At 42.6% G+C, this 12,124-nt stretch overlaps 1 protein-coding gene across 1 annotated transcript in view; it reads left to right on the top strand.

The window, feature by feature from the left end:
- Positions 1-12,124, top strand: part of ST8SIA6 (ST8 alpha-N-acetyl-neuraminide alpha-2,8-sialyltransferase 6) — a 164,761-nt gene that overhangs the window by 89,298 nt on the left and 63,339 nt on the right. Inside the window, exon 3 of the mRNA XM_055543926.1 lies at positions 8,067-8,156. Within this exon, the coding sequence (XP_055399901.1) occupies positions 8,067-8,156 (90 nt within the window). The remainder of the gene's footprint in view (positions 1-8,066; positions 8,157-12,124) is intronic.

The following is a 12,124-nucleotide window of genomic DNA, read 5'->3' as shown; positions in this document are numbered from 1 at the left end:
ATTTCTAATCTGTTAAGATATTCTTTCTACAGAGAGACTAAAATTGATTTGGTTTTAAGCTTTTCATTAGATTCACAGTTCAGTTTAGCCCCATTTCTGGGCACTGTAAATAGAATTTGGATTCTTTTTTTTTTTCCTTTTAAATATGTATTTATTTGGTTGTGAGAGTCAGACACGACTGAACGACTTCACTTTCACTTTTCACTTTCATGCATTGGAGAAGGAAATGGCAACCCACTCCAGTGTTCTTGCCTGGAGAATCCCAGGGATGGGGGAGCCTGGTGGGCTGCCGTCTATGGGGTCGCACAGAGTCGGACACGACTGAAGCGACTTAGCAGCAGCAGCAGCAGCAGCAGCAGCAGCAGCCAGGTCTTAGTTTCAGCATGAGGGATCTTTTAGTTTCAGCTTGTGAACTCTTGAGTTGGGGCATGTGGGATCTAGTTCCCTGAACAGGGATCAAACTGGGTGCCCCCTGCATTGGAAGTGTAGAGTCTTAACCATGGACCACCAGAGAAGTCCCCAGGATTTGAAGGTTCTTGAAACTCATTAGTGACTTATAAAGAAATCATTCTTTGGGATGTTTCATTTGTCCAGGGGACCGATTGCATATTGCATTAATTAAAAGTCATTAGCTCTGTGTTTTACAGGTCCTTGTAGATACCCACTAAATAATGGTGACATTACTTTATAGTGATTGAATCACTCGTTCAGTTAAGAGATAGTCTTTGCCTTATCAGAGCCTTAATTATTATTCATTTGCAGGAGCCATTGTAGTCTCTAAGCTTCTTGCTGCTGTTTTGTGAAATCTTGCCAGTTGGTTTTCAAGTCTGACTTATGAAGATAGAATTTCTAAAAAGCAGATCAGCCACACCGATAACAATGATAGCAGAAATGCTTATTTTTGTGTATCTCTCCCTCAATCTTATTAAAGATTTTTTTTCTCCATGACATACTGAAATGATGAAAATGTGCCTGAAGGCTAGGTTGCCAGTACCAAACAAATAAATACTCTAATTAAATAATAAAAGCAGTCAGAATCCATAATGTAAGACTTGCAAGGAATGGAGAAAGAGAAATTTGTACCAGTTAATGCTTAGCAAGCTGTCAGGAAGAGATGAGACCGGAATCACAGTCAGGGACCAAGTCCTGGATGGCTCTGTGTGTCCAGCTATGGGGCATGTCCAGAGGCTGATGGGTTCCTGGCAGAGGTTCAGGCAGGGAAATGACATGTTCAGATATGAGTGCGAGACCACTCACCTTGGGGGCCATAAGGACAGAGCAGAAGGGAAAGAGGTTGGTTGAGATATTTGGAGAAAACAGTCAGGCTGAGAAGACAGATCTGGAGAGAGCCCTGGAGGGTTCTGTAACTAGGTGCCAATCAGTTGTTTTAAAATAACAATCAGGAAAGGAAGAACCATGGGAGACACCAACACCTATGGGCGGGTCCAAGAAAGAGCCTGCCAGAGAACCCTGATCAGCAGTCAGAGGTCGAAGAACAAGCAGAAAGGACTGTGATGGGAACCAGGTGCCCAGTGAGTGGTCAGCCATTCAGATGCTACTGGGAGGTTAAGTAAGCGACCTCAGATCTCCCCTGGATTTGGTAATGCTTTCCAAGAATGGTGGAATGGATTTGTAGGAAAAGCAGAGAAACAATCAGTGGGTTGAAATCTGAAGGAGAAGCAAGGCAACAGGTAGAGGAGAAGAGCAGAATGAACTGTTTTGTTTTTGACTTTGAGAAGGGAGAGAATTGAATCTGGGGAGGAGGCGACAGTAGAAGGGAAAGGGCAAAGGTTCAGAAAAGAAGAAAATGAAGGGAGGGGCTTGGATCATTGAGGAGACAGGAAGGGATGGAATAGCAGGCAGATTCTGCTTTTGTAAGAGGCGAGATACTTCTTCCTCTGAGATGGAAAGTAATGTCTTATAGCTAACCATCAAGTCTCACCTGGCAGCATCTTTTTTCCTGAAATAGAAAACATGATTATAGAAGTTAGAAAAGCACAGAATGGTGAAGGTAGCACAACAGTGAATGTGTAGGTTAGCCGTTGAGGGAAATGGGAAGGGAGGTGGCCCTTCGGAATAGAATTGTCAAGGCATCAAAGGCCTAGTGTATTGGACACCATAGATTTATCAGGGCACCAACCCACCTACCCATGGGATTTTGTTCCCAGCAGTCTTAGCTGGGCAGGTATAGGAATGCATTAGGCCAGAGGCTGCATTGCTGCATTATGGCATATTTGCAAGGTGGATGCCACAGAATGTTGAAGGGGCAGGAACTTGGGCATGCTGGCTTGTTGCCAGATGTTACTCATGCTACAAATGAGCGGACAAGCAATCTTGTTTAGTGATGTGCAGGCAGAAATTGTGGTCGTATAATGGGGCATTTGATGAGGCTTTGGCAGGGCAGCTAGAGCCATCTCAGCCCTCTAGTCTGGGAGACTTCAACACTCACTTGGTTCATCAGGTTCTAGCAGATCTCCAGGAGGATGACCACTGTCCCTGGGAGACGTTCTCCACTGTGTATCTGGCAGATTGTATAGAGGCTAATTCTTTTCTCTTTTGTAGAGAACTGATGTGGGGAGAGGGGTAGGGGAAGGGGGAATGGGATGAATTGGGAGACTGGGATTGATGTGTGTGCACTGCCATATGAAAATAGTGGGAAGCTGCTGCACAGCACAGGGAGCTCAGCCATGTGCTCTGTGATGACGTAGATCTATGGAAGTGTGGGGCGACAGAGAGGTGCAAGAGAAGGAGATATATGTATCCATACACAGCTCTATGTACTAACACAACATTGCAAAGCAACTATATGTTAATAAAACATAAAATAACAAATAATAAAAAAGAAGTTCTTAAAAGGAGCTTTCACCAGCAAGTTGAAATTAAAAAAAAAACAAAACTATCAGAGTTGGCAGAAACAAAATTCTTATTTTGAACCCCTAAGAGTCTGGCCCCAGAAGTTTTGGCTCTTACAGTTTATCTAGCGGCCTTGCTGGCCCCTGTGCTTTTTCTTTCCTAGACCCAAATGCTCAGACCATCAATTTGAGTTAGTTTGGGGTCAGGGTCCCTTTCTGGTCATATCTCAGACTTATACCTAACTGTGGGCTCTTCTGGCAGCAGGCTCTGATGTGCTTTCTCTGTTGCTTCCTCTATCATTTCAAGGTCTCCCCGACATTCAGTCCTTTTGGATGGGTCTTTCCAACTTGATCCCCAGTCATCCTTCCTCAGGTTACAAGTCAGCTCACACGTGTCTTGGAGCCATTTCATCTTCTGCCACATTGCTTGTGATCCCAGGTCTTTAATTCCTGCTTTTATCTCGATGAATTTCTCTCTGTCCCCTTTGCCTTGTCTGAGAGATGTCCCCAGATCAGAAGTTAAGGAGGACTTTTTTCTAATAACTTCATCTTGGTGGATGCCAACTTCTCAAATAGGATCTGTCCACGGGTCATGACCTTGCTCAACTCAGACTGGGAAGGTTTCTTCTTTTCCTCTCTCAAGAGCAAGTAAGTCCCTCACAGTTCTTCTCATGGGCTCAGATCCAAGGAACATCTGGTGATAGTTTAGTCACTAAGTCATGTCTGACTCTTTGTAACCCCAAGGACTATAGCCAGCAAGGCACCTCTGCCCATGGGATTCTCCAAGCAAGAATACTGGTGTGGGTTGCCACTTTCTTCTCCAGGCAATCTTCCTGACCCAGGGATTGAACCCAGGTCTCCTGCATTGCAGGCAGTCTCTTTACTGACTGAGCCACCAGGGAACCTTGAACATCTAATTCTCACTTATTCCCACAACAAAGGACTGGTGGTCTAGCCCTCTCTTTGGAAGGTCTATTGCCTTCCACTTCTCTATGGATCCTGGCATCTCTTATGGAGTCAGGTCTTCAAGCATCTTAAAACATGGTGGTTATATTGTTATATTTCTGTCACTATGAATAACAATCATTGTTGAAAACAGCATGAGCTAGGAGTCTTGACTAAGAGGCATTGAAGGGGGTTATATTGATCAGATGCCTAAAGTAGACAAACGTTTGAAATATAAGGGTTCTGCAGATCAGTATTTTAACATATTCCTAGGAAGGTTTTAATGACATTAGATGAAAAGGAAGAAAACTAGGAATGAAAGAAAGAAAAACTAGAAATTCAGAGGAAGAAAACTTTGAATGAAAAGGGGGCAGGACAGAAAGAGAGTGCAGAGAACTCAAGGGGCTTCTTTCTGTTCCTTTGGCTGTGAAGTGACTTCTGTGGGTAGGAGAGGTTACCAACACCTATAGCAACAACAGTTTGAGGAAACAACACAGCAAGGCATTTAGGAGAACAGGAATGCAATATTTATTTAGTAACTTTCATATTTTAGCTGTTTTTAAGCACATCCCATGTAATCCCTTGTCTTGATCCACCTGAATGGACTAGGCAGCTTATAAATACCAGAAATTTATTTTTCATGCTTCTGGAGGCCCAAAATCATAGCACCTGCAGATCTGGTGTCTAGAGAGCCCACTTCCTCATAGACAGCCATCCTCTCACTGTCACCTCACAAGGCAGAAGGGGACCAGGAAGCCCTCTTGGGCCAATTTTATCAGGGCACTAATCCCATTCATGAGGACCCCCATGACCTCATGACCTCCCAAAGCTCCACCTCCTAATGTCATCACCTTGGGGGCTGGGATTTCAACATATGAATTTTTAGGGAGACACAAACATTCAATCTGTAGCATCCCTACAAACTACTGAGTAAAGATTTGAACAAGGAAACTCTTGGATTTCAAAGGCCAAGGTGGAACCCAGATTCAAGGCTGGCCCTGCTGGCTGACACCTAAGGTCCCCCACTCTAACTTTACTCTTGCATCTCCACTTCAACCCAGATACCCTCATTTGCTTTCCATGGGCCTTCTGTGATTTCAATTGGGCAAAGCTGTTTGGATTTTTTATCAACAAAGATACTCACTGATTTAAGGGAAGTTCTATGACACTCAACCGTAATGATGCCTGCTTCTCTGTTTCATGATTCAGTCTTGCAAAGCCATCGTAATTCAAAGCACTGCTGGCTCAGTAATTCACTTCATTAATGGTGCTGCCTGAATGAAATACACAGCAAGTTAGAAATAAACAAATCTTTGGAAAGTATGATAATACATTTAGAAAGTACAGAAGGTGAGGCATGTAGACAGAAAGAGGAAGGAAGTGGGAAGAAAACCTTATCAAGATAAAGAGGAGTTTTGTGAGCCCGTAAGATGCTTGTATACTGTCTTTTTAGACAAAATTTCTGAAGATTAATTATGACTCTCTCTTGTTTATATCTTTAGCTTGATACTGCATACTCCCTCACCTCCCATATCGAATTTATTATGAAGTCCTGTCAGTTTTATGTCCAGAATAGATCTCAAACCTGTCAGCTTCTCTTCTCGCCCATGGATGGTGGCTGTGGGCGTCTGGTCCACTCCTGAACCCTGATGATCTCTTCTTCCAGGCATGGAGGATGGTTGCCCTTTTCTGAAAACTGCTGTTAAATCAGGTCAGGCAGACAGCTAGTTCTGGCCAGGCTGAAGCATTCAGATAAAGAGTAAGACCTTCCAGCACTTTCTCCTTCTGCCACAACAGTTATGGAGGCAGGTTGTTGAAAGTGCCCTGAGAGTGGAGTATGTGGTAGTTCTAGATCACGTGGAGCATTGCTGCCCTAGAAAGCCACCCAGTGTCTAGTGGCCATTTCATGAGCAAGAAACGTCAGCAAGAGAAAAACAAATATCATATATTAATGCATATATATGGAATCTAGAAAAATAGTACTGATGAACCAATTTGCAGGGCAGGAATAGAGATGGAGATGAAGAGAATGGACTTGTGTACATAGCAGGGGAAGGAGAGGGTGGGACAAATTGAGAGAGTGGCATTAACATATATACACTATCACATGTAAAATAGATAGCTAGTGGGAAGCTGCTGTGTAGCACAAGGAGCTCAGCTTGGTGCTCTTTGATGACCTAGAGGGGTGGGATTGGGCCTGTGGGAGGCTCAAGAGGGAGGGGATATATGTATACATAGAGCTGATTCACGTTGTTGTATAGCAGAAACTAAGACAACATCGTAAAGCAATTATCCCCACTTAAAAAAATATATGGTAAAGGTTAAATAAATACTAGTATGTGCAAACAAAGCAAACAAAAGAAAGAAACAGATGTTTGTGATGGAAAGCACCTGCCAGTGGGCAACCTCTGTGGTCACATCATAATCTGTTCCATCCTGTCTAGCAAGGCCAGGGGCTATCATCTCTCTCCTAGAGCCCCACAGAAGCCTCCTCACTTTCATCTTTTCTGTGGTCCTGCCTCCTCTTGTTTCATCTCTAAGTCAACTTCTTAAAACCTCTTGCATGAGGCTACACATATCCATCTTTCCCCTGCCCCCTAACCTTGTCTTGCTGTCCATGTTATTAGGGTTCCTTCTAATCCTAGGGATCACCAGGCCTGTGTGTCATGGGCCCTGATTCCTCTCCAGACACCCTTAAACCTTTCAGTCTTGAGCTTCACTTGCCTCCTTTCAGTTCCTCAAGCATTCTGCAGCCTTTGCACGTGCTTTCCCTTCTATCTGGAATGTTCCCAGCAAAGTAGCACCCTTGGATTACCCTGGGGATCTCCACCCAAATGACACTTTCTCAGAGGCCCCCACACGATGCAGACAGCTCTGGTTACACTTCTCCATGGCATCCACTGCTGTTTTCAAGGTTCTGTCCACAGACCAGAATTTTCTATTCATTCGTGTGGTTTTGTTTGATACACATTGTTCTCCTTAACCAGACAGGAAGCTCTGCTAGGGAAACGGACTGTGTTCTGTGTTTTCCAGCTCCATATCCTAAGCCTCCTGTGGCTGTTTCCTAACTCATTAGATTCTCAGCAAATATCTTCAGGATGATTAAATAGATGCATTAACAAGAAATCAGAGTTGTGCGCATATTTTTGACATATAGGGAGAGTGATGGTTGATATTTTTTGAACTCTTACTATGGTAGGTATAGTAAGAAGTGCTTTTCTTTCCTTTTTAAAAAAAATTATTTATTTATTTGGCTTCACTGGGTCTTATTAATAGGGCTTTTCCGGTGGCTCAGATGGTAAAGAATCTGCCTGCAGTGCAGGAGACCCAGGTTCGATCCCTAGATTTGAGGATCCCCTGGAGAAGGGAATAGCAACCCACTCCAGTATTCTTGCCTGGAGAATCCCATGGACAGAGGACTCTGGTGGGCTACAGTCCATGCAGTTGCAAAGAATGAGATATGACTGAACATCTTATTAAGAGTTGAGACATATGGGATCCAGTTCCTTGACCAGGATTGGAAACCACCCCCCCACCCCGCCCCCCTGCATTGGAAGCCTGCGTCTTAGCCACTGAACCACCAGGGAAGTTCCCCCAGTTGCTTGTCATTGTTTCCTCTATCGTGTATATATCATGACAATAACACTATAAGGTAAGAACTAGAGATTCAGAAACTGAGGCCTAAGTCGGCTAACTAGTAGCACACGTGTGTCTGCAGGGCTTATTAGGCAGCCCGGCTCTATAACCTGTTTCCTTAACTTGCTTTTTTGATTTGGTTTGTCTCCAGCTCCAGTTTTTCCAAGCTCATACAATAATAAAAACAGGCCCTTATATCACAGCTACTGTAATAATTAAAGGCCAGATTTATCTTGCCTTCTTTTGAGAGAGAATTATTGATCTTGTGTCTGCATGCTTCCTACCAGAGACAACATCTTTTTAAAAATAAAGTCTGTTTACACACACAATGATTAAAACTATTCAATAACTTGTTCAGTTATATACTAACCTCAAAATATGAAAACTTGAAAATACAGTCTTCCGTGGAGAGTTCCTATTTGACTTTATCATGTCAGTGTATTAAAAAATTTAGACCCATCGTCAGAAGTGAAAATATCAATTTCCTTTTCCATGGAGAAATCCAATAATGGGATGAAAATTAGACTTCATTTGGGTACACTTTACCAATAAATCTGATTTTTGTTAACTGTATCTCATAAACTCTTCTTTTAAATCAATCTTTTTTTTTTTTTAATCTCTTTCATGAAACAGCACATATCTGAATGAGAAGTCCCTCCACCTGATGGAGCGATGCCAAAATCTGCAAGCGGGCTTGGAGACGTTATCTAACAGAACAGGAAAGTAAGTTCTACCCTTCGCATTTAATTTGATTTTAAAATAAGTGTTTTGTGTAAAAAAACTGTTTCATAGCATCTTTTTAAAAAATTAGCCTCTTGAAAATTTTTTAATTAATTTTTGGCTGTGCTGGGTCTTCGTTGCTGCGAGGGCTTTTCTCTAGTTGTGGTATTCAGGCTTCTCATTGAGGTGGCTTCTCTGATTGTGGAGCACAAGCTTCGGGGCATGTGGGCTTCAGTAGCTGTGGTTCCCAGGCTCTAGAGCACAGGCTCAGTAGTTGTGGCATACGGGCTTGAAGTTGCTCCATTGCATGTGGGATCTTCCTGGATCAGGGATCTAGCCCATGTCTCATGCATTGGTAGGGAGATTCTTAACCACTGAGCCACCAGGGAAGGCCCAAGCTTTTCATAGTCCCCTGATATCATGCTTGAATTTTTCTGCATCCAGCCCAGGCCTTTGGGAAAAGTGCCTTCTTGAAGCTTTTCTCATATGACTCAGTTTGAGCCGGCCACTGTTTTTGCCAGGACCCTTGCTTATGATAGATTGGTCAGAACTAATACTTGTAAATGCTTCTTTTCTTAATTTTTTAATACTTATTTTTATTCATTCATTTATTTATTTGGCTATGCTGGGTGTTAGTTGTGGCATGCAGGATCTAGTTCCCTGACCAGAAATCAAACCCAGGTGTGCCCTGTATTGGAAGCGAGGCTTCCCTGCTAGCCACTGGATCAGCAGGGAAAGTGAAGTTGCTCAGTCGTGTCTGACTCTCTGCGACCTCATGGACTGTAGCCTACCAGGCTCCTCTGTCCATGGGGTTTTCTAGGCAAGAGTTCTGGAGTGGTTTGTCATTTCCTTCTCCAGTGGATCTTCCCATCCCAGGGATCGATCCCAGGTCTCCCGCATTGTAGGCAGATGCTTTACCATCTGAGCCACAAGAGAAGAGCAGGGAAGTCCCATGCAAATGCCTTTTTTCTTGCACAATAAGTACAATGAATTTTGAGGTGGATGTAAAGTAGCTCATGCATTGTAGAAGGTGCCGGACATCCGTTTTGATCACGTTGAAGCCATTGTTTTCCTTGTTTGTCGGGCTCTTCCTCGAACTTTTCTTGAGGGACTCAAATTCCAAACCTCTTGCACCATCCTCCATGCATCAGATCTGTGGCGCCACACCTTATGAATAGTAGAACTTGGAAAACTTGGTCCTTACTCCCCCATTCCCTGTGACAAACTGTCTGTATTCATTGCCTGACGTGGGAATCAGTGTGTAAAAGTTACAATGGACTGTCTATGAACTATTCAATATTTTTGCTCCCCAAAGTGACAAAAGTGCTCAGTGTAACAATGAACCATTGCTGTACTTTGGAGCAAAGCACTTGCGTCAGCATGGCAGAATGTTCTTTAATCACGGAAGGTGATTTGTTTTCAACGCAGAGAATTAAAAAAAAAAAAATTTTGGCCACACCCCACAGCATATGAGACTTTAATTCCCTGACCAGGGCTGGAACCCATGCTTCCTGCATTAGAAGGCAGAGTCTTAAACACTGGACCACCAGGGAAGACCCCACTGCCAAGAATTTTGCAACTCTTTTATGAGTGTCAACAAATATGGTTAACTGCAGTGTGCTGATGAGATTGCCTGGGCATAGTTTGCTCTCTCACTTTTTTCCTATTGTTTTGGATTTGATGTTAAGACTTTTTCTCAGTTGTTGTTTAGGGAGATACCTTTCCATGATCTGCACAATTTTCAGCCAGCTCATATAATTAGCCTGCACTAGCATTCTGTTTGGCCAAAGTCTAGAGAAAGTAGGCAGGACCTGACCATTGTTATGAAAGTGTTATTTTGCTCATAGGAGACTAATTTGTTCAATAGTATTGTCTATTGTCAGGAATTGTGCATTCTGCGGCCAGCGCTGATACAGAGGTACAGGGGACAATTGGGAAAGCTATTCAGTGTGTGGTAATAAAAAGCAATTACATTTTCTTAGAAATAATGATATAGCTCTGTTTTTGTCATGGTCTGTTAAAGACTTAGAATTTCCTCTTTCTTCAGCCAGTTTTCCCCTTTCAGATACTAAAATAGAATTTAGGAAGATGGTGTTGGAGTGGGAGGGAGCAGTGCTCTTTCTCCCACTGGTCTTTTAAAATTAATTAATTAATTTTAATTGGAAGATAATTACTTTACAATATTGTGGTGGTTTTGCCATACATCAACATGAATTGGTTGACTACATTTTTGAGTGAAAGTAAGCTAATGGTTGGCATTGGGAAAACCATCGGGATTCTTTATTTTCTGTGTAAGGCTATGAGCTCCGGGACTGTGAGTTCATGGTTCTGTCTGTGGTGCCTGTCACAGGACTCAGCACATAGTAGTTACTCAGCAAATGTTTGTGGAATTAAATTAATAAATGAATAAATATACTTCTTAGGTCTTCAAAGGATTTTTCTTCACCATCTCTACTCTGTCCATAAACTTCAATTCCTTTTTGAAAACTATTTTTAACTTCTCTGGCTCTTTCTCTTTGAATCTGAAGTTTTCTGTTTTTTCCTGCCGCATCCTTCCTCCTTGAATGTTTCTCTCGGTTTCTCCATCTCAATCCTTTTTACCAGGTGTCTCCTGGATAAAATATTATACCATACTAAAATGCTGCCTAGCCATCTTATCACTGCATCTTATCACTTGCATTTTTCAGTATGGCAAAGATTATTTGTGATCTTTTCTGCTTACTTTTTAAAAAATGATAATTGTGTGGATATTCAAGTTGTCTATCTTAGTCCACATCATTTCAGACCAATGAGCTGATTTTTTAAGAGCAAATACTTCCGAGGGGCTGACCCAGGAAATGATCTCATTCCTCCCCCTGTTGGGTTTTGCTGCCTCTGTCACTGTACCATTTTCTTCCTGTGTTCCTCTTCTATTTTCCCAGATGATCATGGAACCCAAAAAAGGTTACATCTATATTTGTTCAGTTTCTCCCATCTGGTCGGGGTAGATGAACTGCTCTAATAGAATCTACCCAAACAGAGTATCATATCACAATCTTGTGTTCTTGTCTCATACAATGTTCAGTATAGACCTTCTTTCTTGACCGAGGAACTCTTCTCTGACTACTGACTCAGGGATTCTGGATCCTTCCATCCTATGATGCAGACATCTTCAACAGGTGATGTGAGGGTTGCTGCAGAAGCAGAGGGTGCTATAGAGAAGGTACACACAGCTTGGAGGGGACATGCATAACTTCCCATCATATCCCACTGGCTGGAACCAACCTACCTAAATGTTTGGGGTCATGTGGTTGTGATTGGCCAATAGAATGTGAGTGCAGTTGTCTCATGATGGGCATGACGGTTGTAGTGCCCAGCTGGGATGCCGTAAAGCAACAGCTACATGATTTGGAAAGAGAGCACCAGTTAGTGACGTCAACCAGGTATTTCTGCACCATATGCATTAAATATTAAATAGCTCAGCTGTTCTTATTATTGTATTGACAATAGATCCCTCAGGTCTTCCTTAAAGATGAAAGGAAACATTTTGCTTAAACAATATCTTACATCCTCTGAACGCTTGAATAGTGCTCTTGGTGAAAGGAGAGATTTAGAGATCTTCTTACAGAATGTAAGCCACTGCCCTACATCTTCCTGTGCAGTCATGAGGGCATGAAAAAGCCTCTTGCCTTCAAATAGCTTTTCTTGGTAAAATTCAAATTCTCAGAATCAAGGTTGGAACAAAGGCTTGCATCAGCTAGGTGTGGCTTGAACCGTACACTGCTAGCTGAGTGTGTATGTCTGATGAGCTGTTTCATGCTGTACCATTTAAAATTACCCAGAACAGTAGAATTTTCTGAAAGGATCATCTTAATGGGGCATCATAAAGATGTTTGTTCAAAGGCTCTGTTTGCAAGGTGAAAGGCAAAGTGAATTGAAGTCTGGCCCTAAGTGTTCTTCCTGTTTATTATCTTGGGGAGCACAGCATGACC

Source organism: Bubalus kerabau, chromosome 13, assembly GCF_029407905.1.
Source record: "Bubalus kerabau isolate K-KA32 ecotype Philippines breed swamp buffalo chromosome 13, PCC_UOA_SB_1v2, whole genome shotgun sequence".
NCBI classification, from domain to species: Eukaryota; Metazoa; Chordata; class Mammalia; order Artiodactyla; family Bovidae; genus Bubalus; species Bubalus kerabau.
Note: the sequence above shows the minus strand (reverse complement) of the source record. Positions and strands in the feature narration are given on the sequence as shown.